Raw genomic sequence first — 27,478 nt, 5'->3', positions numbered from 1 at the left:
ACGCCGGCTCAGCACCCATCTCATCACCCATCTCATCTCCAATGAGAGAGCCGTCCCCTGTCCTCTTCTCATGCCCAGAGCAGCGTCCCTCGGCTGAAGCGAGTGACCTTGTCTCTTTTGGCGGATCGGAGGACGAGCCGCTTGACGACTCCATGTCACTCACGGCTTCTGAAACGGAGGACTGGGCCGGTGATTCTGACCCCGCCCACTTGCCGTCACTAGAGCCCATCGATGACAGAGCTGGGATGGATGCCGAGCTTCTCCGCATCCTCTCAAAGGCCGTTGAGGAACTCCAACTGGAGTGGGCCCCCCCTGAAGAGCCGACACGCAGCAGGCTGGATGAGTGGTACCTGCCAGGACGCCGCCAGGCCCCCCGCCAGCGCTCTGCCCCGTTCTTCCCTGAGGTTCATGATTAGCTGACAAAGTCGTGGCGCGCCCCCTACTCGGCCCGCCTACGCACTTCCTCTGCAGCTTTCAGCTCAGTAGATGGCTCTCAGGAGAAGGGCTATGAGCAATTGCCGCCCCTGGACGAGGCCGTGGCTTCTCACCTCTGTCCCCCCGCGGCTGTGGGGTGGAAAAACAAGAGAGCCCTTCCTTCCAAGCCCTGCCACGACTGGCCCAGCCTCCTTCTTTATGTTTTTCCCCCGATCGTTCTGATCCCTCAGGTCATCAGACGAGTCAGGGAAGACGGGCACAGAGTCCTCCTAGTGGCCCCACTCTGGAGGAGCCAAGTTTGGTCCTCGGAGCTATTCAGGCTTTCCATGAAAGCCCCATGGCCGATCCCCCGGGACCTCCTCTCTCAGGCGAACAGGACAATCTGGGAACTCTGGGCTCTGCATGTATGGTCCCTCGATGGGAGCCTCTAAACCTCCCCCGGGGACGTGCTACACACCATTGCTCAGGCAAGAGCCCCGTCTACAAGACGCCTCTACGCCCAGAAATGGTCAGTCTTCGTTGACTGGTGCTTAGCACAAAACAAAGACCCTGTTGAGTGTGACGTATCTCCTATACTGTCATTTCTCCAAGAGCGTCTAGACAGGGGTCTCACCCCTTTCACGCTCAAGGTTTACGTAGCAGCCATCGCAGCATTTCATGCTCCTATTGCTGGCCAATCAGTGGGTCGAAACAGCCTCATTGTGCGTTTCCTGAGAGGTTCTAGGCGGTTGAAGACCCCACGTCCTCTCACCGTTCCCACTTGGGACCTTCACACGGTCCTTGGAGCACTCAAAGGACCTCCCTTTGAACCGCTGCGGTCAGCTGACCTTCGGCCCCTAACACTCAAAACCGCTCTGCTACTTGCTCTAGCATCGGTCAAGCATGTTGGCAATTTGCAGGCCCTCTCGGTGAGCCCTGCATGCCTTGAGTTTGGGCCCAATGACTCGAAGGTCATTTTAAAACCCAGGCATGGCTACGTCCCTAAAGTGCTCTCGACGCCATTCAGAGCACAGGTAATTTCCCTCTCAGCTCTGCCTCCGTTGTCAGGTGAGCGAGAGCTGGATTTACTCTGCCCAGTGAGGGCTTTGAGGATATACATTGAGCAGTCACAGCCGTTCAGGCAATCTGACCAGCTTTTTGTCTGCTTTGGTGGCCGCACCAAGGGGTCCTCGGTCTCAAAGCAACGCCTCTCGTGTTGGATAGTTGAAGCTATCGCTCTATGTTACTCCTCTATGGGCCTTGAGTTCCCCATAGGAGTAAGAGCCCACTCTACTAGGGGGATGGCCTCTTCATGGGCCTGGTCTAGTGGTGTCTCTATCAAGAACATTTCCTCGCCGTCCACTTTTGTCAGATTCTATAACTTAGATATCCCGACCTTGCATGCTCGGGTTCTTTCGGTTTGATACGACGGCCTCTAGCAGACTCCGTCATCATACCACCTCCAGGGAGCTAGCTCCCTCTTAGCAGTGTAGCGTCAAGGGTTTGATGGCTCCGGCTCTCTCACTTATCCTCTGGAACCCAGGGTGTTCCAGATAAGTCTTGTCGTTCCCTACCGTGGCACGGTGCGGTTGAATTCGTTCCCCATACGCAGTATGAGTGAAGTATCGAAAGGGAACGTACTTGGTTACGAACGTAACCTCAGTTCCCTGAGATACGGAATGAGTACTGCGTTATATGCCGTGCCACGAGGCTGCGGGTTCAGTGTCGTCGCTTCAGTCGTATGACCTGATTTCCTCTGGCGATTGCCTGCTTATATAGCCATTCACCCCGCCCATTTTGGCGGGCTTTGGCGCGCTGCATCGCCACAGGCTCGCGCAGCTACGCAGCGCTGTCATTGGTTTAAAAAAGTTTAGAGATTAAACCAATGGCAGTGCAGTTGCACTGCTTATTGAAAAAAGGCTTCAGTATCGAGGAAAAAGGAGCTTTTTCCCATACGCAGTACTCGTTCCGTATCTCAGGGAACCGAGGTTACGTTCGTAACCGAGTACGTTTTCTTTTCATATGTAAGTCGTCTTATTAATCCTAATTAGTTCTAGGATATCAAGTGTTTTGTCTTTGCCATTTTGGAAGAGAATAATGAAGTCTGTATGTATTGAACTTTATATGACTTCCCAAGGCAGTCTGGGATGGTTTGTTAAGCCAGTTAGTCAAGCACTAACATTATGAAGACTATGAGACAGAACTAAATATGTAAGATAATGTATTTTCATGAGCTGAAGAAAAATATATAAACAACATCACACTTAAAGCTAAAGTGGTTATGTGGGAATATTAGTTATACACTGACAATATATGTTTTAACAAAATTTGTAATATTATAAATATATTTCTTATTTTCTTTATTTAATAATTTATTTATTTTAATAATATTTTAATTTAAATAAAACAAATGTGGCTGAATGGTGCCAGAGGCCTTTTGGTGTCCAAAGTACTTTAGTGACACACCTATACTGAAAAAACAGCAACCCTTGACCCTTCAGACATACTGAATTAAAGACTATTATCTTTATTACCCTTCCTTGGCGAGGCTGTATTCATCCAGATCTCAGATGATATAAACAAGAACAATCTCACTTAAAGACACACTCCACAGAAAATGGCGTAATTACAGTAACGTTATGTAAACGTGCAAAATTGCATGTAATAGTTTGGTGGCATATTAAAAGTAATAATGTCAATATTCATTGTAACATTTTATATATATATATATATATATATATATATATATATATATATATATATATTACAATGAATATTGACATTATTACTGAGCTACATCATAATTATTCAACCTCTATTCAACATTTTAAGTCACTTGTTTTAAGGTACAAAATTGTATTGAAACATAATTAAGGGAACTTAACCTTTTGGAAAACCAATTACAAAAACGTAATAAGCTTGAGTTGCAGATTAGCCCATACATGTGCTTTGATATATAAATTGAGAATAAAATTTCGGCAAGTCAAAAGAGCTCTCACAAAAATTATAAAGAATAAATTATTTCATGGACTTAAATGTAGGGGAAGATGAGGGAAGATGTCTCCTGAATAACAATGTTGATTTATTTCTAAAGTTAGATAGGTAAGGAATAATACAAAAATTGTCGAATTCAAGTATACTTGTTCTAATCCATCACTATTTCAATAGCAATTAAGTACAACACTTTGGGAAACTCTGAATTCTGGATGATGCAGAGGTTTGACATTTGTATGCTCTATAAGGCAGATGATATAGAATAATAGCATATACTGTATCTATAATGTACTCTTCACAAAAAAAGGTGAACACATACATCACACATTTGATATCAATTAACCAAAACCTCAAATCAGAAAAGGTTGGGACGTTTTGTAAAATGCAAATCAAGAATCTGTGAATTGTTAATTATTTTCAACTTTTACTTAAGTGACTAAAGTACTGTACAAAGAAAACATTTCAATTTCAATCTTAAATGTATTTGTAAATATCTGTATAAACATATTTGGATTTTGATGGCTGCAACACACTCCACAATGAATGTACATGACCTTTGAGCCCTTAGATAGCATTTCATAAGAAACGGTCATCATACCGCTGATTCCCTAATTTCATGGGAAGTCCACGTTTATCAAGACAATGGCAGGTCTCATTCTGCATGTGCTACAATAACATGGTTTTACAGACACAGAGTAAATGTGTTCGAGTCCAGATCTGTCTCCTATTGAAAATGTATGGCACATCATGAAAAGGGGGCAAACATTCTGCTTGAAAAAATATAAAAATATCTTCAATTCTGATATAAACATGAAAGGACAGGTGATGTGACACAGTGTTAGACTTGCCTCTGTCCCAGCTTTTTTTGGTGTGTGTTGCAATCATCAAAGGTTTGTTTATATTCACAAAATATAATTTATTTAGTCTGAGAAAATGTTTTTTGGAGATATTTTCTTTGTACTTTTGTCAGTTAAATAAAGATGAAATAGAATTAACAAATTACAGATGCTGTATTTTATTGCATTTTACAAAATTACAGATCAGTGTGTGTTAAGCTAGTTTGTAGGGAATGGTTTTAATCATTCAATTTTACATTTGTGACCCTGGACCACCAAACATTGTACATATAAATCTCTATTATAAATATAAATAAGACAATATCAGGCTGTACATACAACTATTTGAAAATCTGGAATCTGAGGGTACAAAAAAAAAGTTGTAATTCAGTTGTAATTCCCAAATGTAATTCTTAGCAATTCATATTACTAATGAAAAATTAAGGTTTGATATATTTACAGTAGGATAATTACAAAATATCTTCTTTATTTAATATCCTAACAATTTTTGGCATAAAAGAAAAAATAATTTTGACTCGTACAATGTATTGCTGGCTATTGCTACAAATATACCTGTGCTACGTATGACTGGTTTTCTGCTCCGGGGTCACATTTTGCTTCAAATTTTGTTTAGATACAATGTAGTGAAGTGATATAAATAAATATGTTTCATTGTTTTGAATTCAGATATAGATACAGATTTGGGTTTATAGTTCACAATAGAGGGGTCTGTGTAACTCTGGAGCCGAGTCTCTCCATTTTTACTTCGTTAGTCACTCTTCGCTTACCTAGACCAGCGAAGAACGTAACACTTTCATGCCTTTCGTGCTTTATGTATTAAATGAATGCTTACCGCACTCATGTCATGCCGTTTGGAAACCTGTTTGTGTAAAAGGAAATGAAAACTTGTGACAGAGAGCTCTATCAGTGTCAGTAACAGCATAAACATATTTACAAACATTCTTCACGTTGTTTTGTAACTTGTTGATGTCATGTTTCTGTTTCATTATGTACATAAATATATATATATATATATATATATATATATATATATATATATGATGACAAAATAAATAAAAATGTTTTACATTTCCTGAAATCTACATGTTTAGCTCTATTGCTAAGTTTTATTTTGAGAACATGCCCTGACAGGAATGCAGTTGGATCAGTTCTGTGGAATCAGTGATCTGAGCACATCTGACAAAATGTAAAAGACTGTCAAACTTTGAATGTTGGCTTGACAAAGCCTTACCTGAAAGATAACAAAGGCTTACAGGGATACTCCGTCCCTAAATGAAAATTTTGTCATTATTCACTTTACCCCCATGTCGTTCCAAACCCGTAACAGCTTCGTTCATTTTTGGAACACAATTTAAGATATCTTGGATAAAAACCGAAAGGCTTGAGATTCTCCCATAGACTACCAAATAAATAACAGTGTCAAGGTCCAGGAAAGTATGATAATAGTCCATCTGCCATCAGTAATTAAACTGCAATGTAATGAATCGATGAGAATAGTTTTTGTACATGAAGAAATCAACAATAACGACTTTATTCAACAAAAGTGTCTTTACAAATCAGCGTAGCACCATTTGGCAATTCTGATCAGTACGCAGATGGCGTATGCACCTCTGTCTCATCCGCGATGTGCTGTGTTTTCATTTATTAGTTGGCAAACTGCGTTAAAGGGCACCGGTCATGCCCTTTTCATAAGATGTAATACATGTCTTGGGTGTCCCCAGAATGTGTCGTAGACGTTTCAGCTCAAAATACCCCAAAGATCATTCATTATAAAATGTTATTTTTGGGGCCTGTCTAAAAAAAAAGAGCTGTCACTTTAAATGCAAATGAGCTTCAGAAGAATGCTTATTTGATACATTTATGTACTTGTAGAGTTTTCACATACCATTTACAATGATGGATGAGCATCACACATATACACAAATACTTTGAAAACGTTCAGTGTGCGCTTTAATGTCTGATGAGACTGATTTGGTTTAAGGGGGATGTAACTGAAGTTGTACACACTGGGAAAAAATATAATCAGACAAAAAAGGTCTATCAAAAATATATTTTATTTGTTTTGGCAAAAAACGACGACATACTTTAATATGCACGGTTGTAAATTGTTAACGGCTGAACTGTTGTCAAGCCAGCAATTTCCCTTTACAAAAAACATACTAGATCTATCTCTTCATTTAATCTAGTTGGGGTTGATGATTGTCTCCTATTCAACAGAACCCTCTCAATACTCAGGAATTTGAAATAAAAAAAAGGATGTTTTGCAGACTCGAACGGTGAACGAGTCAGTCTTTTGTTCATTATCTTGCTCAGCTCGGTGTTCATCTGCAGTTCTCTCTTCACAGCAGTTCAGTCAGTGTACTGTTTGAGTACATGAATTACTCCGGGATATTAGTTTGTTTGAACTCAGAGAGAGTGTCAGCCACATTAAAAAAGTTTAACAGCTTAAGTCATTTGTGGATTAATGCGTATTGGAGACGCGAACCATTCAAAACGATTCAGTTCAATTTGGTGAACTGGTTCAAAAAGATCTGGTTAAATCGAATGATTCGTTTGCGAACCGGATATCACAAACTGCTTTGTTTTGAACTCTCACACAACAGGAAGAGAAGACAATGCTGAATAAAGTCATAGTTTTTGCTATTTTTGGACCAAAATGTATTTTCGTTGCTTCAAAAAATTCTAACTGAACCTCTGATGTCGCATGGACTACTTTGATGATGTTTTTCTTACCTTTCTGGACATGGGACAGTATAATGTGCACACAGTTTCAACGGAGGGACTGAGAGCTCTCAGACTAAATCTAAAATATCTTAAACTGTGTTCTGAAGATAAACGGAAGTCTCACTGGTTTGGAACGACATGAGGGTGAGTTATTAATGACAATTTAGATTTTTGGGTGAACTAACCCTTTAATGGATGATCTATGACAATTCATATACAAGGCAACGACTTCAAAATCACTAGCACAACCTTTATAAATAAAACAATCATCAATATATCTTTGAACCATACCAAATTGCTGATAAAAAGATTGTTATTGAAAATATATCGATCATCAAGATAACCAAGATAAAGGTTTCCATTGTCAGGGGCCATATAATAATGGGGAAGATTTTTATTGTTGACACAACACACATTTATGTACATATGTACATTTATGTATTAAGTATAAAACATGTAAAAATAGATTTTGCATAATAGGTGCCCTTTAGTAGTGTGTGTGTGTGTTACAAGTTAGACACCTGCCGTGTTTAATTGGTAGCCCTAAAAGGTGCATATTAGTACCTTGGGGTAACTAGTAAACCTTCCTAATCGTTTTACTTCTTTGACCTCAGTGACAAGCTACTGTATCCCTAAAGGTGCTATGTTTTTTTTGTTTTTTGAGAGCGTAAATACAGACAGATACATTGACAGAAGTATGGATGGATGCTAAAATGGCCTAATGATCTGAACTTTATACTGATAACTGCAAAATTCTTTATGATGTTTCTGAGCCCTCCTGGTGAGGTGCAAACTCAAAACAAACTTTAGCCTTTGTGTGTGTGTGTGTGTGTGTGTGTGTGTGTGTGTGTGTTAGTCCGGTAATTGTCCCCTTCACCTGTGCCAGTTAAAATGTCTGTGTATCCTAGTTAAAGGAATTTTGATGACATTGTAGAGATGTGTTTGTGCGTCACAGGCATTTTGAACCAATTAATAAACAACTGTCTGTCTCATTGACAATAGGGTATAGGGTATTTAAAGAAGCTGCAAAGAGATGACTTCAGGGAGATTCAGAGCATTCTGCAAGGTAAGTCTTACAATCAGTTCAATGTGAAAAATTAAGTCAGTGCAGGATGATGTTTGTGTCTTTTTGGATGGAATTCTCTCAATTCTCATTTATTCCTTGTATTTCAGATGAAATTCCAAGTTTTCCATCTCTCTTCCACTCTTCAAACCACAGTCTTTTTCTTGCTGGTGCTGCTGGTCCAGCCTCCCAGAGGTCTAATGCTGCCACACCATCCCATGGTTTACCTGCCTACACTGGACAACCCTGAGTGGGAGGCTGCACTGCTCCAGCTTCAGGCTTCACTGGGAGCTCCAGGCAGCCGAACAGCGGCCGAGCTCCAGCCCTGGGCTCTGACTGAGGAGCTGGGCCCAGAGGAGCTTCTGGAGAGAGCGAAGGCAGAGCTGGGATGGGGACAGAGGAGCACAGTGAAGGGCCAGAAGAGAGAGGAGCTGGGACGCAGACCAGTGGGGACATTCCCAGAAAACCATATAGTGGCTGTACCGTATCCACAGGGGGGAGAGGTGGAGGAGGAGGACGGTGGAGAGAAGAGGAATGAGGCTCTCACTTCCATTGCAGGAGGTTTGCAAGCCTTCAACAGACAGAAAGGAGGATTTGGCTTTCGATTTGGCAGAAAGTGAAGGGGAAGGTGTGTGTGTGTGTGTGTGTGTGGATTATGTACGTAGCTATACTTTGGAGACAAATGTGTCCCTAAAAGTGAACTAAATCTAAATATTTGAAAATGTCTTTGAGAATTATGGTGTGGAGATAACAGAAATAATGTTTATTTCAAAATGCAGATTATATGACATTTATTAAAAACTGTTAACAAATATTCTGTAGTAATCAATTATTTTTCCAGAAAACATCTTTCTCACTTAAAGTGAAATCTTTATACTGTCTCATACTCAAATTGATGTATGTTTCCAGCATTGCTGCATGACACCTTAAATTGGCAACTATCATTAAAAATCAACTTTTGTTTGTTTTGTAATAAACAAAATCACTAACTTAAAGGTTATGTTTAAAAAAAGAACATAAATAGTAATGTCCTGAAAAAGAAAAAAAAAGAAGCATTTTGGTAAGAACAAACCTGTATTTGAGGAGACCAAATAGAATTTTCCTGGATTTGAAAAATATGAAATTGCATGTCATAGAGAAAAATAGCTAATTTAGGCCACAATGTTAACTAGATTGCTACAGATCTTGCTCTGCCTGAAAACTATAGTTTGAAAGAGGATTGTGTGTGGTAAATGCATGGCCACTGAACTTCATATAGACAATACAAAGATGGTCATGAATAGATGATATTAATAAATTGGATGAAACAATATACAGTGTTAAGCTAAAAGTGGAAATTAGCTGTGAATAGTCTAATTAATTTTCACTGGGATTCAATAATTTAAAAAAAAAAAATAACAAGAACTGAATGAACAGGCAAAAACAATTGATTTTTATTTTTTAAATCACCAATACATTTTTAGGTTTCAGGATTTTTTATACCTAATTTTGTATAAAGATTATTCTCAACTGTTATAACAGCATCATCTGATATATTTTTATTTATGCAAAATATGTGTAAAATGACCATAAACAGGTTTTCCCATTATGTACAAAGTATCTATGAACTGTTTCTAATTTTCACATTAATGTGTTTTTTTTTTCTTTTTCTTTTTTTTGGCAACATGTATTGAAAAGAGAAGTGTAATAATAGGAGTAATAAGATTTTGTAACAATTTAATACATAACAAGATTTTCATAATAATAAATAACATTTCATAGGAATATTGAAATATATTTTCTTTCCCTCTTCATTTGTTGTTTCTCCCGAAGTGCATAATAAACATGCATTTATAGTCCCGGTGTCCTCAGCTGAAGACCTGTGTGAAATCAGTGTCCTGTTTCTTAACAGAAAGTCATATTTTGATTTGATACCCAATAACTTTTTCCTGAGATGTTGATTTATGACATACAGTTTAAAAATTAGTCAGATTTAAATGATAATTATAAAATATTATATTAATTCCATAAGTGTGTTACATTTTATAACTAAATTAATATCAGATTCAGCCATTTTTGAAGACCAGGGAGATGCAGTGGTGGTAGTGAAACATCCAATCATTTGGTATCTGAAAACCCCTAATGTGCTCTATACAGGATATAATTATTATTATTATTATTTTTTTAAGAAAACAAGCAGCAAATGAATAGAGTGCAAGTCTAAAAGGGAAAAAGTTGTTGTGTTTTTCTTTTTTAAAAATAAAATCAGAACATAGAGCCAAGTTTGAGGGTCAAATAAAGATGGAAGAGATGTGTTTTTAGCCGATTCTTGATGATGGCCGGACTTGGTGAAGGTCGTTGTTGAGTTATAATACTATCACAACAGACACAGGAGCTTAAACTCCGCACTCCACTAGATCCTGGTTATTAGTGACGCTGCGCGCGCTGTTTTATCATTGGATCGGATGTCTGGAGGGTGTGGATTGGGGAATTTTTACATATTAACCTGTTGGACTGACCTCAGATCAACAGAAGCCGTCGGTTAAAGTAGACACGAAGAGGCTCTGAAGCCTTAACAGGCTTTAAAAATGGGGCTTTTTCTAGTTTTGTGCTCGGTGTTTCTGCTAGGTGCTGCTGTACCTGCCTGGAGCGGTGAGTTTGCTTTTTAACAGAGCGTTTAGTTTTAATTTACTATTATTATCAGAAAACTGAAAGCAAAACCAGTGTTTCCGTCATTCAATACAGTTCCTCAATATGCTTACTGTGATATATATATCAACATAATGAGTGTTCAAAAGACTTAAACTGTAATTTTCCCGAGTGATTAGTTAGTTCAGGTGTGTTTTGGTGTCCAGGTGTGTCGCTAAAATGGCGCAGGTACAGAAATAGCCTACTTTCGGTTTAATGTTACTTCCTTGAAAAACAAGTGTATTGTACTTACAGACAAGTGTATGTAAGTTACATCAACTCGACGGATCTTTTAACTAGGCCTACTCCACTACACTTAAAACTACTGAATAATAAGTTTGAAATAGGCCTAATCTTACTTGCAAGTTTTCGTTATTTAGCCTACTTAAATTAAAATACTTTTATTGTATTGTGGAATGACGTGATACTAAAATAATAATAATATTTAAAACGATTAATTGTTAAAGAAATGAATATTAAATTCAAAAGGCATATCCCCTACTATCCTTTTAGGCTATCGTAAAGCGATTTTCTGTCTGCAGTAATACTTTAAAGGGTAGCACTTTATTTAACAGTCCTGTTCCCCATCTACATACTATGTACTTATTATAGTAATTACAATAACAATGTAATAATTATGTACTAACCCTGAACCTACCCCTAAACCTAACCCCATCCCATGTAGTTACCTTGTATTACCAGAACTTTCTTGATAAATACACTGTAAGTACACTATAAGTACATGTAAGTACACATACTGTAAAATAAAGTGCAACCCTTTAAAGTTTGTGGACTAATTTGGAGAGATTTTTTTATAACAAAATTTGAGTTTGTGTTCTACTTCTCGAAATAGAATAGGCTATAACAGAGAAAGACTGTTGTTGTTCCAAACAGCCTTTCAGCTAGATTGCAAGTGATAAATGACTCGATAAATAAACCTAGGGTAGTTTTAGTTTTGTTCTTCTTTTTTTTTACCCTGCAGGGTGTAAAGTAACTCACATTTTACAGTGTTGCCAGATACTGTGTCTATTTTTGCTCCTTCGAGGAAAACAGTTCCAGCAAAGCCTCTTGTGTGTCACTGTGTTATTCCTACTCGAATGAATAACGGTTGTCGCCTCCTACTGGTTAAACTATTTTTATTCAAAACTTAAATATAACAGACCTTGACTTGGCGAAACAAGACGGATTTTATTTATATCACTATTTATATATTTTTTAATTATTATTATTATTATTATTTGCTATTTATGCATCCCCCCCCCCCTTGCATTGCAGAAAAACACTCTCTGTACTACATATATACAGCTTTATCCAAACCTGTTGAGCTGCCGGGCATCTATCAGTTCACTGCTATGGGTCTGCTAGATGACAGAGAGATCGACTATTACAACAGTGAAGGACAGAAAAAGATTCCCAAACAGGACTGGATGAGGGAGAAAATGCAGGAGGATTACTGGGAGAAAGGCACCCAGTCCAGAAAGAGCAAAGAACAGTGGTTTAATGTGAACGTCGACATTCTGATGAAACGCATGAGACACAATGAGTCAGGTGAGGAACATTGATATGTTTAATGTGCAAATACATACAAAAATCATATTAATTTTTTTATTACCATTTTTTTTGTTTTATTATCGTCTAACTCACAAAAAATTTAATTTGTGTCTATTTCAGATGTTCATGTTCTTCAGTGGAGACATGGTTGTGAAATTGAGAAACAGGGAGATGAAGTGAGGTTTTCCAGAGGCATTGATGAGTACAGCTATGATGGGGCTAACTTCCTGTCTTTTGATGATAAGGAGTCTCAGTGGGTCGCTCCTGTTGATGCAGCTCTTCCAACCAAGAGGAAGTGGGATAATGTGCCCATCCTAAACCAGTACACCAAGGGCTACCTGGAGAAAGAGTGTGTGGACTGGCTTAACAAATTCAGAGAATATGGAGATGAGGAGATCAAAAACGGCTGTGAGTAAATGTTTGTTGATGATCTGCAGCTGTCATCGAGATATAACTCACTGATACCCTGATTTCTGTGTCCTCAGCTCCTCCAGAAGTTGATGTGTTTGCAAAAAGGTGCACCAGTGACAAAACCAAAGTCAAACTCTCCTGTTTTGCCACTGGCTTTTACCCCAAAGATGTGATATTGAGCATAAGGAAATATCGCTCAGCCCTGCCTGACGAGGAGATTGTATCTTCAGGAGTCAGACCAAACCATGATGGAACCTTCCAGCTGAAGAAGAGTGTGATTATCCAGGAGGATGAAAAAGCAGAATATGATTGTTTTGTGTTTCACAGAACCCTCAAAGAGCCAGTTGTCATTAAATGGGGTAATTAGCATATAGACAAAATTATCACATGATATTCAAATCAAAAGGCTTTTAAATTGTTGACTTATTTATTGTTTATTTTTTTCTTCTTGTTTTATCCTTGATCATTTCAGATAATTTTTTTATATTTATTTTTTATTTGTATAGATGGAAAATGCCAGGACTGCACTCAAGGGAATATAATGAGTTTGGTGATTGGAATAGTGATTGGAGTCGTCACTGTGCTGGCAGTCATCGCATTGGTTTTCTTCTTAAAGAGGAAGAGAAACACTGCTGGTGAGTATGGACTAAATAATGATAAACCATACATACATTCTTATTATCAGTTTTGTGTTTTCAAAGGAATGATTTTCCCCAAGCAAACATTTATTTTGGTGTAGTAATTATATAATGCTCTTGATTTCCTCTGAACAAACATATATCATACAGATTTAGATCTAGTTGTGGCTATGTTAAAATCCACTTTAACATTTCACTGTTTCTTCAACAGGACAACAGAGGGCTAATAACATATCTCAAGAGAGGGCAATTAATATTGGTAACTATTTTATATATTTCAATTTAAAGGTGATGTTAATTGTATACAAATTGTTCATTAAATATCTGTAAACATAGTTAAAAAATGTGGAATCAAAGTGTAATACAAGTAAAATGTACAGGCATTGGAGATACATGCCCAGTAGAGAGAAAGCATCTCACTATGCAGTTCAAAATCTCTGATGTGACTTGTATTGCTGCTTAACTTGACTATCTGTATGTTACAGCAAATCTGCCTAAAACAGAAATAGGAGGAAGTTCTGACTCTGGTGAATATGCCACTATCTCATGCTTTTATTTAAATAAAGCACCAAAATCAGGTTACATCTTTAAATGCATAATTTGTCTTTCTGGAATCCAAACTGGTATCAAGCTCATTGTGTGCACACACACACACACACACACACACACACAAACATGCACAGACAGTGCAAAGCATTATGACCTGTATATGCAATCTTTTCACCACTGTTTCACTGTTTTTTCTTTTCCATTTTTTTATTGATTGATTGATTGATTGGTGCATCCCTGTGTAATATGGCATCTCATGCACAGCACTGGAGAAACACTTTGACAATTTACTGATTCTCAACAGGACAAGAAAGTTCTAATTCAAGTCCAGACAGCAGTACCACTAACTCTCAGGAGTCAGTGAACCTCATGGTAACTATATTTTAAATGTAATATCAGTGCAGCCAGAGGGATCATATTGACATGTTTCTGTTTTCCCTTAGAGTAGCACAGGAAATATCTCATGTGGTCAACAAAATGGTTAAGCCCTGAAAGATTAGCCCTATTGTGGGACTTGGGTTTTGGCTAGCAGAGACAGGGAACAAGCAGCAGAAGGTGCAGAGTAGGCGAGTCTCATGTAAATATTTGGGAAGTCTGAACATCAGCCGGAGACTGCAGCATTCAGGATGAACTGCAAATGTTTGATGACATGCACCCTCATAGATATGACCCAAAGAAAGTTAGAGTAATCAGACAAAAGCAGACTTAAGGACGAGGGTGGATAGCTATTTTTTAAGTATCTCTTACACATTGAAGTGAACTCTACATTTGGAAATACTGGACATCCACTGATTTTAAATAAAGCATAGACAAGGGTAGCTAGCTCTTGAGAAAAAGTGTCTTAGAGACTAACGTGGAAATACCAAACATCAGTTGCCTAATATTTAGCCACTCCTAATATTAAACTGAATAACAAATATTAATGTCTGTGTTTCAGATTGAGACCTCCACTGTTCAAAGCCAGCCTGCAGAAGGACATTCACTTCTACAACAACAGTCTTCAGAGTGAAAGCATTACTGAACGGCAGATCTGTGGCATTTGATTTGGACAATTCTGACAGTCCTGAAAATCATAATATTTTTGGAGACTGCTTGTAGTTAAATAAATTCTCTCGCAACTTTCATATAATCTGGAAATGTTTAAACACTGCTTGAGAAAATTATGTTTTCCAGATTAAATTATTATTGCTACTTCTAAAGGCCCAGGGTAGACACTTGTATTCACTATTTGACTATTTGATATTTTCAATACTATCATTAAAAATATTTGATAGTTTCAATACCAGTGAAATGATCTAATTTACTAATAATTATCTGGAATACTCTATAAAAAAGAGATATATTATTATTTTATTATCTTGAATGTCTTACTCTTCAAAAGTAGTTAAAATTGTGATTGTTTTACCTTAGCTGATTAATTTTGTTTTAATGCACTTCATTTACACCGGCAATGATCACTTAAAATCATTCTTCATGATACCAAATGTATCGGTGGTATCAATGAATGCCTGCTGGTTTTGTGGGATCTATTTATTCTTGGTACAGCCTTATGTTTTGATATTTCTATAAATGTGTGCTAATCTGAATCTGTTGAATACATTCTGTTTTATTTGTTAACATTTTGAAAACTCCAAATAAAATCAATTGGGATTACTTGGGGGAAAGAATTGCTTACTGTGAGTATTGTCATTAAACTGTCATTTCAGCAAAAGTTTCACGGATTGAGGGTTTCATCCAAAATGCTGATTTAGGCATATACAGATATTATCATTTTACGTTTTTAATTTTATTTTTAGACTCATCCTCCATTTTCTGTAATGAGTTTCCAGCTCTCTATCCATTTAGGCTATTCTCCAAACCATTTGTCCTGTGGTTGTCCTGGTGTCTCAGGCCGAAGACGGGGAATGTTTTTTTTTTTTTTTTATTTAATGTACCAGTATAATCTGGTATGAATTTTGCTGCGTTTATCAGAAAACAAAAGTGTAATAAATATTTTATGCTTCCTTATTTAAAAACTGGGTTGTATTGACAGACTTTAAATTTGATTACGTAATTATGTTAGCATCGTGCATGATGAAAGGGTATCTATTTTATACTTATTTAAATATAGAGCGCAAATATAGTATATAGATTTATCAACTAAAAAAAAACTAACTATCCACAGTTGCTCTGGTCTCCAATGACTTGGAAAAAAATAAATAAAAAATGAGTCAATGCATCCCCCAGATTCTTAAAAATTCCTTCTTTTGTGTTCATCAGAAGAAAGTAATCCATACATGTTTGGGACAACTTGAGGGTGGGAAAATTATGACAGAATTTTCATTTTTGGCTGAAAAATCTTATTAAATACATGATTAATATCAGGATTAGATAGCCATTAATGGATTATGTTTCACGTTTTGCCTTGAATTCGTTTATCAAAACAAGACCCTACAGAAACAATGACAACATAAACAGAAAAATAGGAATTTCAGTTTATCCAGGATCTTGATTAATCCTGTTAGAATTGCTTTTAACTGTGGGATTGTGAAACGAAATTTATATTATTATTTAACTTATATAATAGATTTAGTCTGTTTAGAACAATTGTTTCATATGAATGTCAGCATTATGATAAACTGTATGAGACACAATGAATAGACTCAGTCATATATTATACATCAAGAGCATCTGAATGAGACGAGATAATGAAAAACCGAATGCCAGAGAAGCTATCTGTTAATAATATATTTTAGTATTATTAAGAATCTTGAGTGAATTTTATGATAGCTACTATGCAATATTAATTCAGTTTTCATCATCTATTTTTTCCACAGTCATTTTTTGACAATGAAGGTACCAAGGGACCAAGTGTTACTCTTTTATTTTTCAACCATTTAACATATCCATATCATCTTACCAGATGTCATCCCATTACAATCTCCCATTTAACATGGTGATGCTACGGTTTATACAGATGGCAACAAATGCAGAATTTTATATAACAGTATGCCATGTGATTCTGTAAACAGAGGCATTATTACCATGAGACCACCACATTGCTGTAACTATATATCATGTGTATATCAGTGTAAAGAAGTGAAAAGGGAAATCAGGAAGACTAAACTGAAATATAAGACATCAGATATACTATGGGTAAGGGCTGTGGCTGGAGTAAATGGAAGGAATCTTTGGGGATTTAGTTAGTGGCATCTTTAAAAAAAATATCCTAAACTCTACTGTGATTTTGCAAACTGATTTATTTATTTATTTTATTTTATTTGATTAACATAATGTGAATGAGTAGTGTGTACATTTTTAGACTTGAAATGCACTTTTATGCAAAGAGGGCCATTTTCAGATTGAAATTAATTAAAGAGGTTGACATGGTTAGTCAACACACATATCATGGTACTGTACATTGATAGAGGATAAACTGGCTGGAAAGCAAATGTTATTGTTTCAAAATCAGTTATATTCACATTAGGAATCTAAAGACCTGGTTGTCTATAATTTAATCTGTTTCAACATTTGCTACTATTTGTTGGTTTTATTGATTACATGTCAAATGTAGACTACAGGCCTGTTAACATCAAGATTAATATTTGGTGTGATGAACTTTTAATCTGAATGGCTGTTAATGCATCTGTATAGAATGACATGAATATTTGCATAATGTCAAAGTAATGCATTTTTTCACTGAGAGGCTTTCTAATCAGGGTTGCCAGATCTGTGAAACAAAGCCAACCAAATTGCTATACAAAACTAACACAGAGATAGCCAGTCATCTTTCCTTCTCTTTGAGGGTGAACAGACTATTTTGCTAAGTGTATAGATGCAGAATCCAGAGACTAATTTTATTTGGTAAACACCATATTTAATACAAAAATATGAAATACTTTCTGATAGCATGTAAATAAATTACCAATTGACTTCCATTCTATGGACAGAGAGGGAATCTGTGTTTCATTCAGCTTCTTTAAAACTAACACTTTTTAATGTTATTCTGTAAAACTTTTTAATGTTATAATGTAGGCCTATGTTACTATTTTTGTTTTTACATTATTTGATTCCTTTCTGCTTATTACTGTTAATATTTATTACCATTTTATATATATATATACCACTTTATATTGGATGGCCTTACTATGTAATTACATTTAAACAATATATGGTACAATGCACTTATTGTGTAAATACATGTTTTACACAAGTTATTTATTTCGCTCTTGAGAAAAGAAATGTTAAAATTAACTGCTTTAACTGCTTTAAATATTAATGGGAATCATTGTACGGATCAAGAAACAATTTTTGACTTTGTTTACTCATTTTATAAAGAACTATATAATTGCAAATTTGATTTTTATAATTGTGAAGAGTTCATTAAAATAGTCCATCAACATATTCCTATTATTGATAAAGAATTTCATGATTTCTGTGAATCAAATATAACTTCTTCTTCTGAGATCAAAGATGCCCAGCAGAAATTTTTTTACATTTTTGGGAACTGATCGAAATTTCTCTTTATAATATGTATAATGATTGTATTAACAGTGGCAAAATGACTACTACTATGAAACAAGGTATCATTTTGTTAATTGCTAAACCAGATAAAGATCCGAACTTGATAGAAAATTGGAGACCAATCTCTCTTCTAACAATTGATTATTAATACATAACTTTAGTATTTGCTAACAGATTACGAGAAGGTTTAAATAAAAGTATAAGTGAATACCAGTCAGGTTTTTTAAAAGGTTGACTCATAACTAACAATATTAGACTTGGCTTGACCTTTTGGATTATGCTGAGAATGTTGATGATGGAGCCATTATTTTCTTTCTGGACTTTTCAATTTGATTGTTTTATATCTTCATTGAAATTGTTAAAAAGCAAAAAGTCATTAACATGTTTAAAATATTATGACATTATTTTTAGGTCCCCTGTTACTAATTAATGTCACACTTACACTGGCTGTCTTATGCTGTGCTCTGTATGATATTTATTCTGTGTTAAATAAAAAATAAGTAAAATAATATTAATAATAATAATACTAAAAACAATCTGCCTTTAGCAACTTCCCCTGGAAATAAGTTGTCAGCATCATCCGCCATTTTCTGACAGCAGACTGTTTCTGTGTTCGGTTGTTGCGCAGTTGTATTCAGACTTCAGTAAATATCAGGATAGTTTACAGATAATTAAAATCTTTCCAGCCATGGACACGACTGTCTCGACCGCGAGTTTTGCTCTGCTTTGTGTTTTTCTTCTCTGTGAGCCCTCACTTCAAACAGGTAAACGATCACATTTTGCTGTTTTTGTCAGAGAAACAAAGTGAAAGTAACTCTACACTTCCTGGTCTAAAACGGCGTTGTCACAAAATAATTTAGATTTGATTACGAATGTATGCTAACAAAATACATTTAAAAGTGTGTATATATATATAGCCTACTCATAAAAATAATTGTATAAAAGTTTTGTTAACTTAAAAGCAACTCTCCACAAATTGATGTCCTAAACGTCGATCAACATGTTAACAGAACTTTTAAAGTCATTTGGATTAAAAAATGTTTGATTAATCGTTTCTCCCTTTGGAACCACATCCCAAACAGTCTCTTTAATCAAAATAGGTGGCCTTTCTGTTAACCTGTGACTTTAATATTTAAAAATATTCTATGTTATATATATATATATATATATATATATATATATATATATATATATATATATATATATATATATATATATATAAGCAAAATTTCACCAGCAAGTGCTTTTAGCCTGGAAAATTTGCTACACACACAATTTCTCTCCTCACACTACCTTCATTTGGAATAATATCAATATAACGATTGCCAATAGATCTTTATTTTTTAGAAACTGGTTTAACAGTGATATTAATCATATTATAAATATGTTTGATAATTATGGGAATCTTTTAACTTAAGAACAATTCATGCGAATCCACAATTTCCCTGTGCATTTTAAGGAATTTAATTTGGTCATTAAAGTTATTCCTCCTACTCTTGTTTATCTGGTTAAAAGTCATATTCACTAGAACTCTGTAGTAATGTCAAAACAAAAAATAATTTAAAACGGTCTTGAACTGATTGGTAAAAAAATGCAATAACAAACATATTTTCACTGTTTTCCCAAAATAAAATAAAATAATACCTAGAGGATTTTTTTTGGAACTCTACTATAGATGATATTAATTGGAAGACTGCGTGGTTAATCCCTTTTAAATATTGTATCAATAACAAAACTAAAGAAATACATTTTCAAATTTTGCAAACCATCTACCCTGATACTACTCTGATATTGATGATTTATGTTATTTTTTGTAAAAATGAGAAAGAGGTGTTAACACATTTGTTTTTAAAATTACCCAAATGTTTTGGAAGGAATTGGCAGATTTAATTTTTAATCTTGTAAAGGATCTTATAATATAATATAGGATATTATTGTGTACTATGAAAATAATGTTAACAAAGATCTTGGCAAAATTGTATATACATAAACAAAAGTGCTTAAACTCATTCCCAATATTTAAGGTATTTGTAGCTGAATTTGATTGGTTTATATCTTCATTGAAATAGCTAAGATACAAAAAGTCATTAACACGTTTAAAATATTATTACATTATTTTTAGATCCCCTGTTACTAATTAATGTCACACTTTAAATTACACTGATTGTCTTACGATGTGCTCTGTATGATATTTATTCTGTTTAAAAAAAACAAAACAAAAAAAAAAAAACAATCTGCCTTTAGCTACTTCCCCAGGAAATAAGTTGTCAGCATCATCCGCCACTTTCTGACAGCAGACTGTTTCTGTGTTCGGTTGTTGCGCAGTTGTATTCAGACTTCAGTAAATATCAGGATAGTTTACAGATAATTAAAAGCTTTCCAGCCATGGGCACGACTGTCCTGACCGCGAGTTTTGCTCTGCTTTGTTTTTTTCTTCTCTGTGAGCCCTCACTTCAAACAGGTAAACGATCACATTTTGCTGTTTTTGTCGGAGAAACAAGGTGAAAGTAACTCTACACTTCCTGGTCTAAAACGTCTTTGTCACGAATTTAAATTTGATTACGAATGTATGCTAATGTCAGACATTTAAAAGTGTATCTATATACTAATAAAAATAATTATATAAGAGTTTTGTCATCTTAAAAGCGACTTGATGCTAAACGTCGATCAACATGACAGCGCAGTGGCCTTTATTTACCAACACCTTTATTATTGATCATAAGATCGAGACCAGGATTAGACACAAGTACAGGTTCAACTGAATTACACTTTAATTATCTTAATTAAGAATACGATCCTTCTGTATAAACGAAAATTCTGGTCTAGTTTTTTTTTTACTTTATCCAGCATCATTCCTTTGTCTCTCAGTGAATTATAGGTCTGACTTTATATGTTATAATATATTTAGTCTGTTCAGTTCTTTCTGTAATCAGAATCAGAATCAGAATGAGCTTTTATTGCCAGGTATGTTTACACATACGAGGAATTTGTTTTCGTGACAGAAGCTCCGCAGTACAACAGAATGACAGCGACAGAACATAAAACACATAATAAAAGAATATAAAAATACATAAAATACAAATAAGTAGACAAGGAATGACAATATACAAATTGACAATTGTAGGCAGGTATATTACAAAAATGCAGTTATGTAAGTACATGTATATTATGTGCAAAATTTAAGTGTATACTAAGTATGTGTGTTAGATAAATTAAGTGTATGTGTATATAAATATAAAGTGTAGTGTGTTCAGTGTGTATCAGCTGTTCATAAGATGGATTGCCTGAGGGAAGAAACTGTTCCTGTGTCTGGTCGTTCTGGCGCTCAGTGCTCTGTAGCGTCGACCAGATGGCAACAGTTCAAAGAGGGAGTGTGCTGGATGCGAGGAGTCCAGAGTGATTTTAACAGCCCTTTTGCTCACTCTGGATAAGTACAGTTCTTGAATAGATGGGAGAGTTGAACCGATGATTCGCTCAGCAGTCCGGACTACCCTCTGTAGTCTTCTGAGGTCAGATTTAGAAGCTGAGCTGAACCAGACAGTTACTGAAGTGCAGAGGATGGATTCGATGATGGTGGAGTAGAACTGTTTCAGCAGATCCTGTGGCAGGTTAAACTTCCTCAGCTGGCGAAGGAAGTACAACTTCTGCTGGGCCTTTTTCACAATGGAGTCAATGTGAATGTCCCACTTCAAATCCTGAGAGATGGTGGTGCCCAGGAACCTGAATGACTCCACTGCAGTCACAGTGCTGTTCATGATGGTGAGTGGAGGGAGTGCAGGGGGGTTTCTCCTGAAGTCCACAGTCATCTCCACTGTTTTGAGCGTGTTAAGCTCCAGGTTGTTGAGAGTGCACCAGACAGCCAGCTCTTTAACCTCCTGTCTGTAAGCAGACTCGTCACCGTCCTGAATGAGGCCGATGAGTGTGGTGTCATCTGCAAACTTCAGGAGCTTGACAGAGGGGTCCTTAGATGTGCAGTCATTAGTGTACAGGGAGAAGAGCAGTGGGGAGAGAACACAGCCCTGGGGAGCTCCGGTGCTGATTGTACGGGGGCTGGATGTGTATTTTCCCAGCCTCACTAGCTGCTGCCTGTCTGTCAGGAAGCTGTTGATTCACTGACAGACGGAGGAGGGCACGGAGAGCTGAGTTAGTTTGGGCAGGAGGAGGTTTGGCATGATCGTATTAAAAGCCGAGCTGAAGTCCACAAACAGGATCCTCACATAGGTCCCCGGTCTGTCTAGGTGTTGCAGAACATAATCCAGTCCAATGTTTACTGCATTGTCCACAGACCTGCTTGCTCTGTAGGCAAACTGAAGAGGATCTAGCAAGGGTCCAGTGATGTCCTTCAGGTGGGCCAGCACCAGTTTTTCAAATGACTTCATGACTACAGACGTTAGAGCCACAGGCCTGTAGTCATTTAGTCCTGTAATTTTGGATTTCTTTGGGATGGGGATGATGGTGGAGCGTTTGAAGCATGAAGGGACTTCGCACAGCTCCAGCGATCTGTTGAAGATCTTTGTGAAGATGGGGGCCAGCTGGTCAGCACAGGATTTCAGACAGGCTGGTGTAACACAATCTGGGCCTGGTGCTTTTTTCCTTTTCTGCTTCCGGAAGACCTGGCGCACCGCATCCTCGCTGATCTGTATTGCAGGTGTAGGGGAGAGGCGGGATGCAGGAGGTGTGAATGGTGAGAGTGCTTGATTGGAGAGGTGATCAGGATGGGTTGCAGGAGTTGTTATTGGTGTGAACGGTTGTGTGGAGAGGTGTTCAGGGCAGGTGATGGGTGTTCTTTCAAACCTGCAGTAAAACTCGTTCAGATCGTCTGCCAGTCGTTGATTCTCCACAGTGCTGGGGGGTGGTGTCTTGTAATTGGTGATCTTCTTTAGACTTTTCCACACTGATGCGGAGTCGTTCAAAGTGAACTGAGTCCTTATTTTTTCCAGAATAATTCCTCTTTGCCACTCTGATCTCCTTTTCCAGTGTGTATTTAGCCTGTTTATACAAGACATTGTCCCCCTTCCTGTAAGCATCTTCTTTGGCCTGACGGAGCTGTCTGAGTTTTGCAGTGAACCACGGTTTGTCATTGTTGTAATTTAGTTGAGTCTTGGTAGGAATACACATATCCTCACAGAAACTGATATATGATGTTACGGTCTCTGTGAGTTCGTCCAGATCGGTGGCAGCAGCTTCAAAAACACTCCAATCAGTGAGGTCAAAACAAGATTGTAAATCCTGCTCTGCTTCATTAGTCCATCTTTTTACGGTCCTTAATACAGGTTTAGCTGATTTTAGTTTCTGCCTGTAGGTCGGTATAAGATGAACCAGAAGGTGATCAGAACGTCCCAAAGCTGCTTGTGGAACAGAGTGATATGCATCCTTTATTGTGGTGTAACAGTGATCCAATATATTACTGTCTCTGGTGGGACATGTAACATGCTGTCTGTATTTTGGCAGTTCACGGGAGAGATTGGCTTTATTAAAGTTCCTGAGAATGATTAAAACAGAGTCCGGGTGTTGTTGTTCTGTGTCTGTGATCTGATCAGCGAGTTTCTGTAAAGCCAGACTTACTTGCGCTTGCGGAGGGATGTAAACACTAACCAGAATGAGCGAGTGAAACTCCCGCGGTGAATAGAACGGCTTGCAGTTGACAAACTGCATTTCTAGATCAGGACAGCACATCTTCTTTAACACAGTTACATCTGTACACCACCGTTCATTGATGTAAAAGCATGTCCCGCCGCCGCGCGATTTCCCCGTTGATTCTGCGTCGCGATCCGCTCTAAACAGCTGAAAGCCCGGCAGATGGAGCGCGCTGTCCGGTATGGCGTCATTCAGCCAAGTTTCCGTGAAACACAGAGCAGCAGAGTGTGTGAAATCCTTATTTGTCCGAGAAAGCAGAAGGAGTTCGTCCGTTTTGTTGGGTAGAGAGCGTAACTGATATGTTTTGAGACTGTAGAGTTCATATCATATTTTATCTGCTGTTTCCTTCAGAAATGTAGCTACCTCTTTTATCACATTTATTGTAATAGTTGATGTTAAGCATATAATATTTCTCTTTATTGCAGAGAAACACTCGCTGTATTACATTTACACGGCGTTGTCTAAACCTGTCAAGCTGCCGGGTATCTATCAGTTCACTGCTATGGGTCTGCTAGATGACAGAGAGATCGACTATTACAACAGTGAAGGACAGAAAAAGATTCCCAAACAGGACTGGATGAGGGAGAAAATGCAGGAGGATTACTGGGAGAAAGGCACCCAGTCCAGAAAGAGCAAAGAACAGTGGTTTAATGTGAACGTCGAAATTCTGATAAAACGCATGAGACACAATGAGTCAGGTGAGGAACACTGATACAATTCAACATGCATATTTTTATGAACATTTTTTATTATAATATAACTCACAAACATTTTAATTTGTTTCTATTTCAGATGTTCATGTTCTTCAGTGGAGACATGGTTGTGAAATTGAGAAACAGGGAGATGAAGTGAAGTTTTCCAAAGGCATTGATGAGTACAGCTATGATGGGGCTAACTTCCTGTCTTTTGATGATAAGGAGTCTCAGTGGGTCGCCCCTGTTGATGCAGCTCTTCCAACCAAGAGGAAGTGGGATAATGTGCCCATCCTAAACCAGTACACCAAGGGCTACCTGGAGAAAGAGTGTGTGGACTGGCTTAACAAATTCAGAGACTATGGAGATGAGGTGCTCAAAAAGGGCTGTGAGTAAATGTACCGTATTTGTATTTGTTGATGATCTGCTGCTGTAATGAAGACACAACTCACTGATAAACTGTTCCCTGTGTCCTCAGCTTCTCCCGAAGTTCATGTGTTTGCAAAAAGGTGCACCAGTGACAAAACCAAGCTGACACTCACTTGTTTTGCCACTGGCTTTTACCCCAAAGATGTGATATTGAGCATAAGGAAATATCGCTCACCCCTGCCTGAAGATGAGATAAAATCCTCTGGAATCAGACCAAACCATGATGAGACCTTCCAGCTGAAGAAGAGTGTGATTATCCAGGAGGATGAAAAAGCAGAATATGATTGTTTTGTGTCTCACAGAACCCTCAAAGAGCCAGTTGTCATTAAATGGGGTAATTGATATTGAAATCAAAAGGCTTTTAAATTGTGAACTTATTTTTTTCTTCTTTTTTTCTTCTTGTTTTATCCTTGATCAGTTCAGATTGATTTTAAATATTTATTTTTTTATTTTGTATAGATGGAAAATGCCAGAACTGCACTCAAGAGAATATGATGAGTTTGGTGATTGGAATGGTGATTGGAGTCATCACTGTGCTGGCAGTCGGCGGATTGGTTTTCTTCTTAGAGAGGAAGAGAAACTTTGGTGAGTATGGACTGAATAATGATAAGCCATACTTTCTTATTATCAGTTTTGTGTTTTCAAAGGAACAGTTTTAACCCAAGAATTTTTTTTTATTATTATACAATCATGGTGTAGTTATTATAAAATGCTTTTGATTTCCACTGAACAAGCATATAGCATACAGATTAAGAACTAGTTACACTTTAATATTTAATGTTTTAACATTTTAACGTTTCTTTAACAGTACAAGAGAGGGCTAATAACAGATCCCAGGATAGAGCAATTAATTTTGTTAGCTATGTTTTAAAAGGTGATGTTAATTGTATACAAATTGTTCATTAAATGTGTGTAAACACTGTTCAAATAATGTGGAATCAAAGTGTAATGTAAGTAAAATGTCCAGGCATTGGAGATACATGTCAAGAAATAAAGCATTTCACTGTGCAGTTCAAAATCTCTGATGTGACTTGTATTGCTGCTTAACTTGAATATTTGTGTAACAGGACCTCAAACTGTGTTGCCCAAAACAGTAAAAGGAGGAAGTCAGCCCGGTTCTTACTCTGACTCTGGTGAATATGCCACTTTGGTTTTCTTAAATAATGCACCAAAATCAGGTTGCATCTTTAAATGCATCATTTGTGTTTCTGTAATTCAAACTGTTATCTTATGAATCTCATTGTGCACAGAAAGCTTTTCACCAGTTTAACTTAAATGCAGCTTTTTCTTTTTTTTATTGATTGATGGATTGGTGCATCCCTGTGTAATATGGCATCTCATGCACATCACTGGAGAAACACTTTGACAATTTACTGTTTCTCAACAGGAAAAGGTAGTTCTGATCCAAGTCCAGACGGCTCTCAGGAGAAAGTGGACCTCGTGGTAACTATATTTTAAATGTTATATCAGTGTAGCCAGAGGGATCACATTGACATGTTTCTTTTTTTTATTGGCTAGGGTAGCTCAGGAAAAATCTCATGTGGTCAACAAAATGGTTAAGCCCTGAAAGATTAGCCCTATTATGGGACTTGGGTTTTGGCTAGCAGAGACAGGGAACAAGCAGCAGAAGGTGCAGAGTAGGCGAGTCTCATGTAAATATTTGGGAAGTCTGAACATCAGCCGGAGACTGCAGCATTCAGGATGAACTGCAAATGTTTGATGACATGCACCCTCATAGATATGACCCAAAGAAAGTTAGAGTAATCAGACAAAAGCAGACTTAAGGACGAGGGTGGATAGCTATTTTTTAAGTATCCCTTACACATTGAAGTGAACTCTACATTTGGAAATACTGGACATCCACTGATTTTAAATAAAGCATAGACAAGGGTAGCTAGCTCTTGAGAAAAAGTGTCTTAGAGACTCACATGGAAATACCAGACATCAAGTGCCTAATATTTAGCCACTCCTAATATTAAACTGAATAACAAATATTAATGTCTGTGTTTCAGAGTGAGACCTCCAGTGGTCAAAGCCAGCCTGCAGAAGGACAAGCACTTCTACAACAACAGTCTTCAGAGTGAAAGCATCACTGAACGGCAGATCTGTGGCATTTGATATCAACAACTCTGACAGTTCTGACAATCATTTCATTTTTTATAGTTTCAATACCAGTAAAAACATCCCAGAGCATGCTTGTGAAATGTTGTCATTTCCAAATAATCATCTGGGATACTCTTTAAGAATTATATTTTTTATACTCTTGAAAAGTAGTTTTAGTCATCACTTTAAAGAATCTCCTCTAATAAAAAAGCCCTAAAAACATTAAAAAAAAAATCATATATAAAT

General features: G+C 37.0%; 3 protein-coding genes across 7 annotated transcripts; all 3 read left to right on the top strand.

Annotated features, from left to right (window-relative positions):
• The first annotated feature begins 8,162 nt into the window (after positions 1-8,162).
• Positions 8,163-8,848, top strand: qrfp (pyroglutamylated RFamide peptide). The gene has a single exon (XM_059555375.1). It carries the CDS (start codon positions 8,163-8,165, stop codon positions 8,670-8,672), a length of 510 nt encoding a protein of 169 aa, XP_059411358.1. The 3' UTR covers positions 8,673-8,848.
• Positions 8,849-10,526: 1,678 nt separating this feature from the next.
• On the top strand, positions 10,527-27,439 carry LOC132145702 (class I histocompatibility antigen, F10 alpha chain-like). Of its 2 annotated transcripts, none has more exons than XM_059556914.1 (7): positions 10,527-10,683; positions 11,995-12,267; positions 12,391-12,678; positions 12,756-13,040; positions 13,188-13,316; positions 14,173-14,240; positions 27,142-27,439. In XM_059556914.1, exons 1-7 carry the CDS (start codon positions 10,620-10,622, stop codon positions 27,211-27,213), a joined length of 1,179 nt encoding a protein of 392 aa, XP_059412897.1. In that variant the 5' UTR covers positions 10,527-10,619; the 3' UTR covers positions 27,214-27,439. The 2 variants fall into 2 exon arrangements, with proteins under 2 accessions (XP_059412897.1, XP_059412896.1); XM_059556913.1 differs by lacking the exon at positions 27,142-27,439 and adding an exon at positions 14,806-15,535.
• LOC132145703 (H-2 class I histocompatibility antigen, Q10 alpha chain-like) lies at positions 18,928-25,893 on the top strand. Of its 4 annotated transcripts, none has more exons than XM_059556917.1 (6): positions 18,958-19,001; positions 19,039-19,135; positions 24,434-24,706; positions 24,801-25,088; positions 25,179-25,463; positions 25,589-25,891. In XM_059556917.1, the coding sequence occupies exons 2-6, from the start codon at positions 19,060-19,062 to the stop codon at positions 25,786-25,788; spliced, it is 1,122 nt and encodes a 373-aa protein (XP_059412900.1). In that variant the 5' UTR covers positions 18,958-19,001; positions 19,039-19,059; the 3' UTR covers positions 25,789-25,891. The 4 variants fall into 4 exon arrangements, with proteins under 4 accessions (XP_059412898.1, XP_059412900.1, XP_059412899.1 ...); XM_059556918.1 differs by lacking the exons at positions 18,958-19,001; positions 19,039-19,135 and adding exons at positions 20,656-20,698; positions 20,736-20,832 and having other exon boundaries at positions 25,589-25,893; XM_059556915.1 differs by having other exon boundaries at positions 18,928-19,135; positions 25,589-25,882.
• Positions 27,440-27,478: the final 39 nt, after the last annotated feature.

The sequence above is a fragment of the Carassius carassius genome, chromosome 8 (genome assembly GCF_963082965.1).
Source record: "Carassius carassius chromosome 8, fCarCar2.1, whole genome shotgun sequence".
In the NCBI taxonomy this organism is placed as follows: domain Eukaryota; kingdom Metazoa; phylum Chordata; class Actinopteri; order Cypriniformes; family Cyprinidae; genus Carassius; species Carassius carassius.
This window is presented reverse-complemented; position numbering and strand designations above follow the sequence as displayed.

Bases quoted from the DNA above. Each gene is read 5' to 3' on its own strand.
- LOC132145703 (XM_059556918.1), top strand. From the start codon at position 20,757: ATGGGCACGACTGTCCTGACCGCGAGTTTTGCTCTGCTTTGTTTTTTT. The intron at 24,707-24,800 runs GTGAGGAACACT...TTTCTATTTCAG, and splicing joins CATGAGACACAATGAGTCAG to ATGTTCATGTTCTTCAGTGG. The intron at 25,464-25,588 runs GTAATTGATATT...TATTTTGTATAG, and splicing joins GCCAGTTGTCATTAAATGGG to ATGGAAAATGCCAGAACTGC.
- LOC132145702 (XM_059556914.1), top strand. From the start codon at position 10,620: ATGGGGCTTTTTCTAGTTTTGTGCTCGGTGTTTCTGCTAGGTGCTGCT. The intron at 10,684-11,994 runs GTGAGTTTGCTT...CTTGCATTGCAG, and splicing joins TGCTGTACCTGCCTGGAGCG to AAAAACACTCTCTGTACTAC. The intron at 14,241-27,141 runs GTAACTATATTT...TCTGTGTTTCAG, and splicing joins AGGAGTCAGTGAACCTCATG to AGTGAGACCTCCAGTGGTCA.
- qrfp (XM_059555375.1), top strand. From the start codon at position 8,163: ATGAAATTCCAAGTTTTCCATCTCTCTTCCACTCTTCAAACCACAGTC.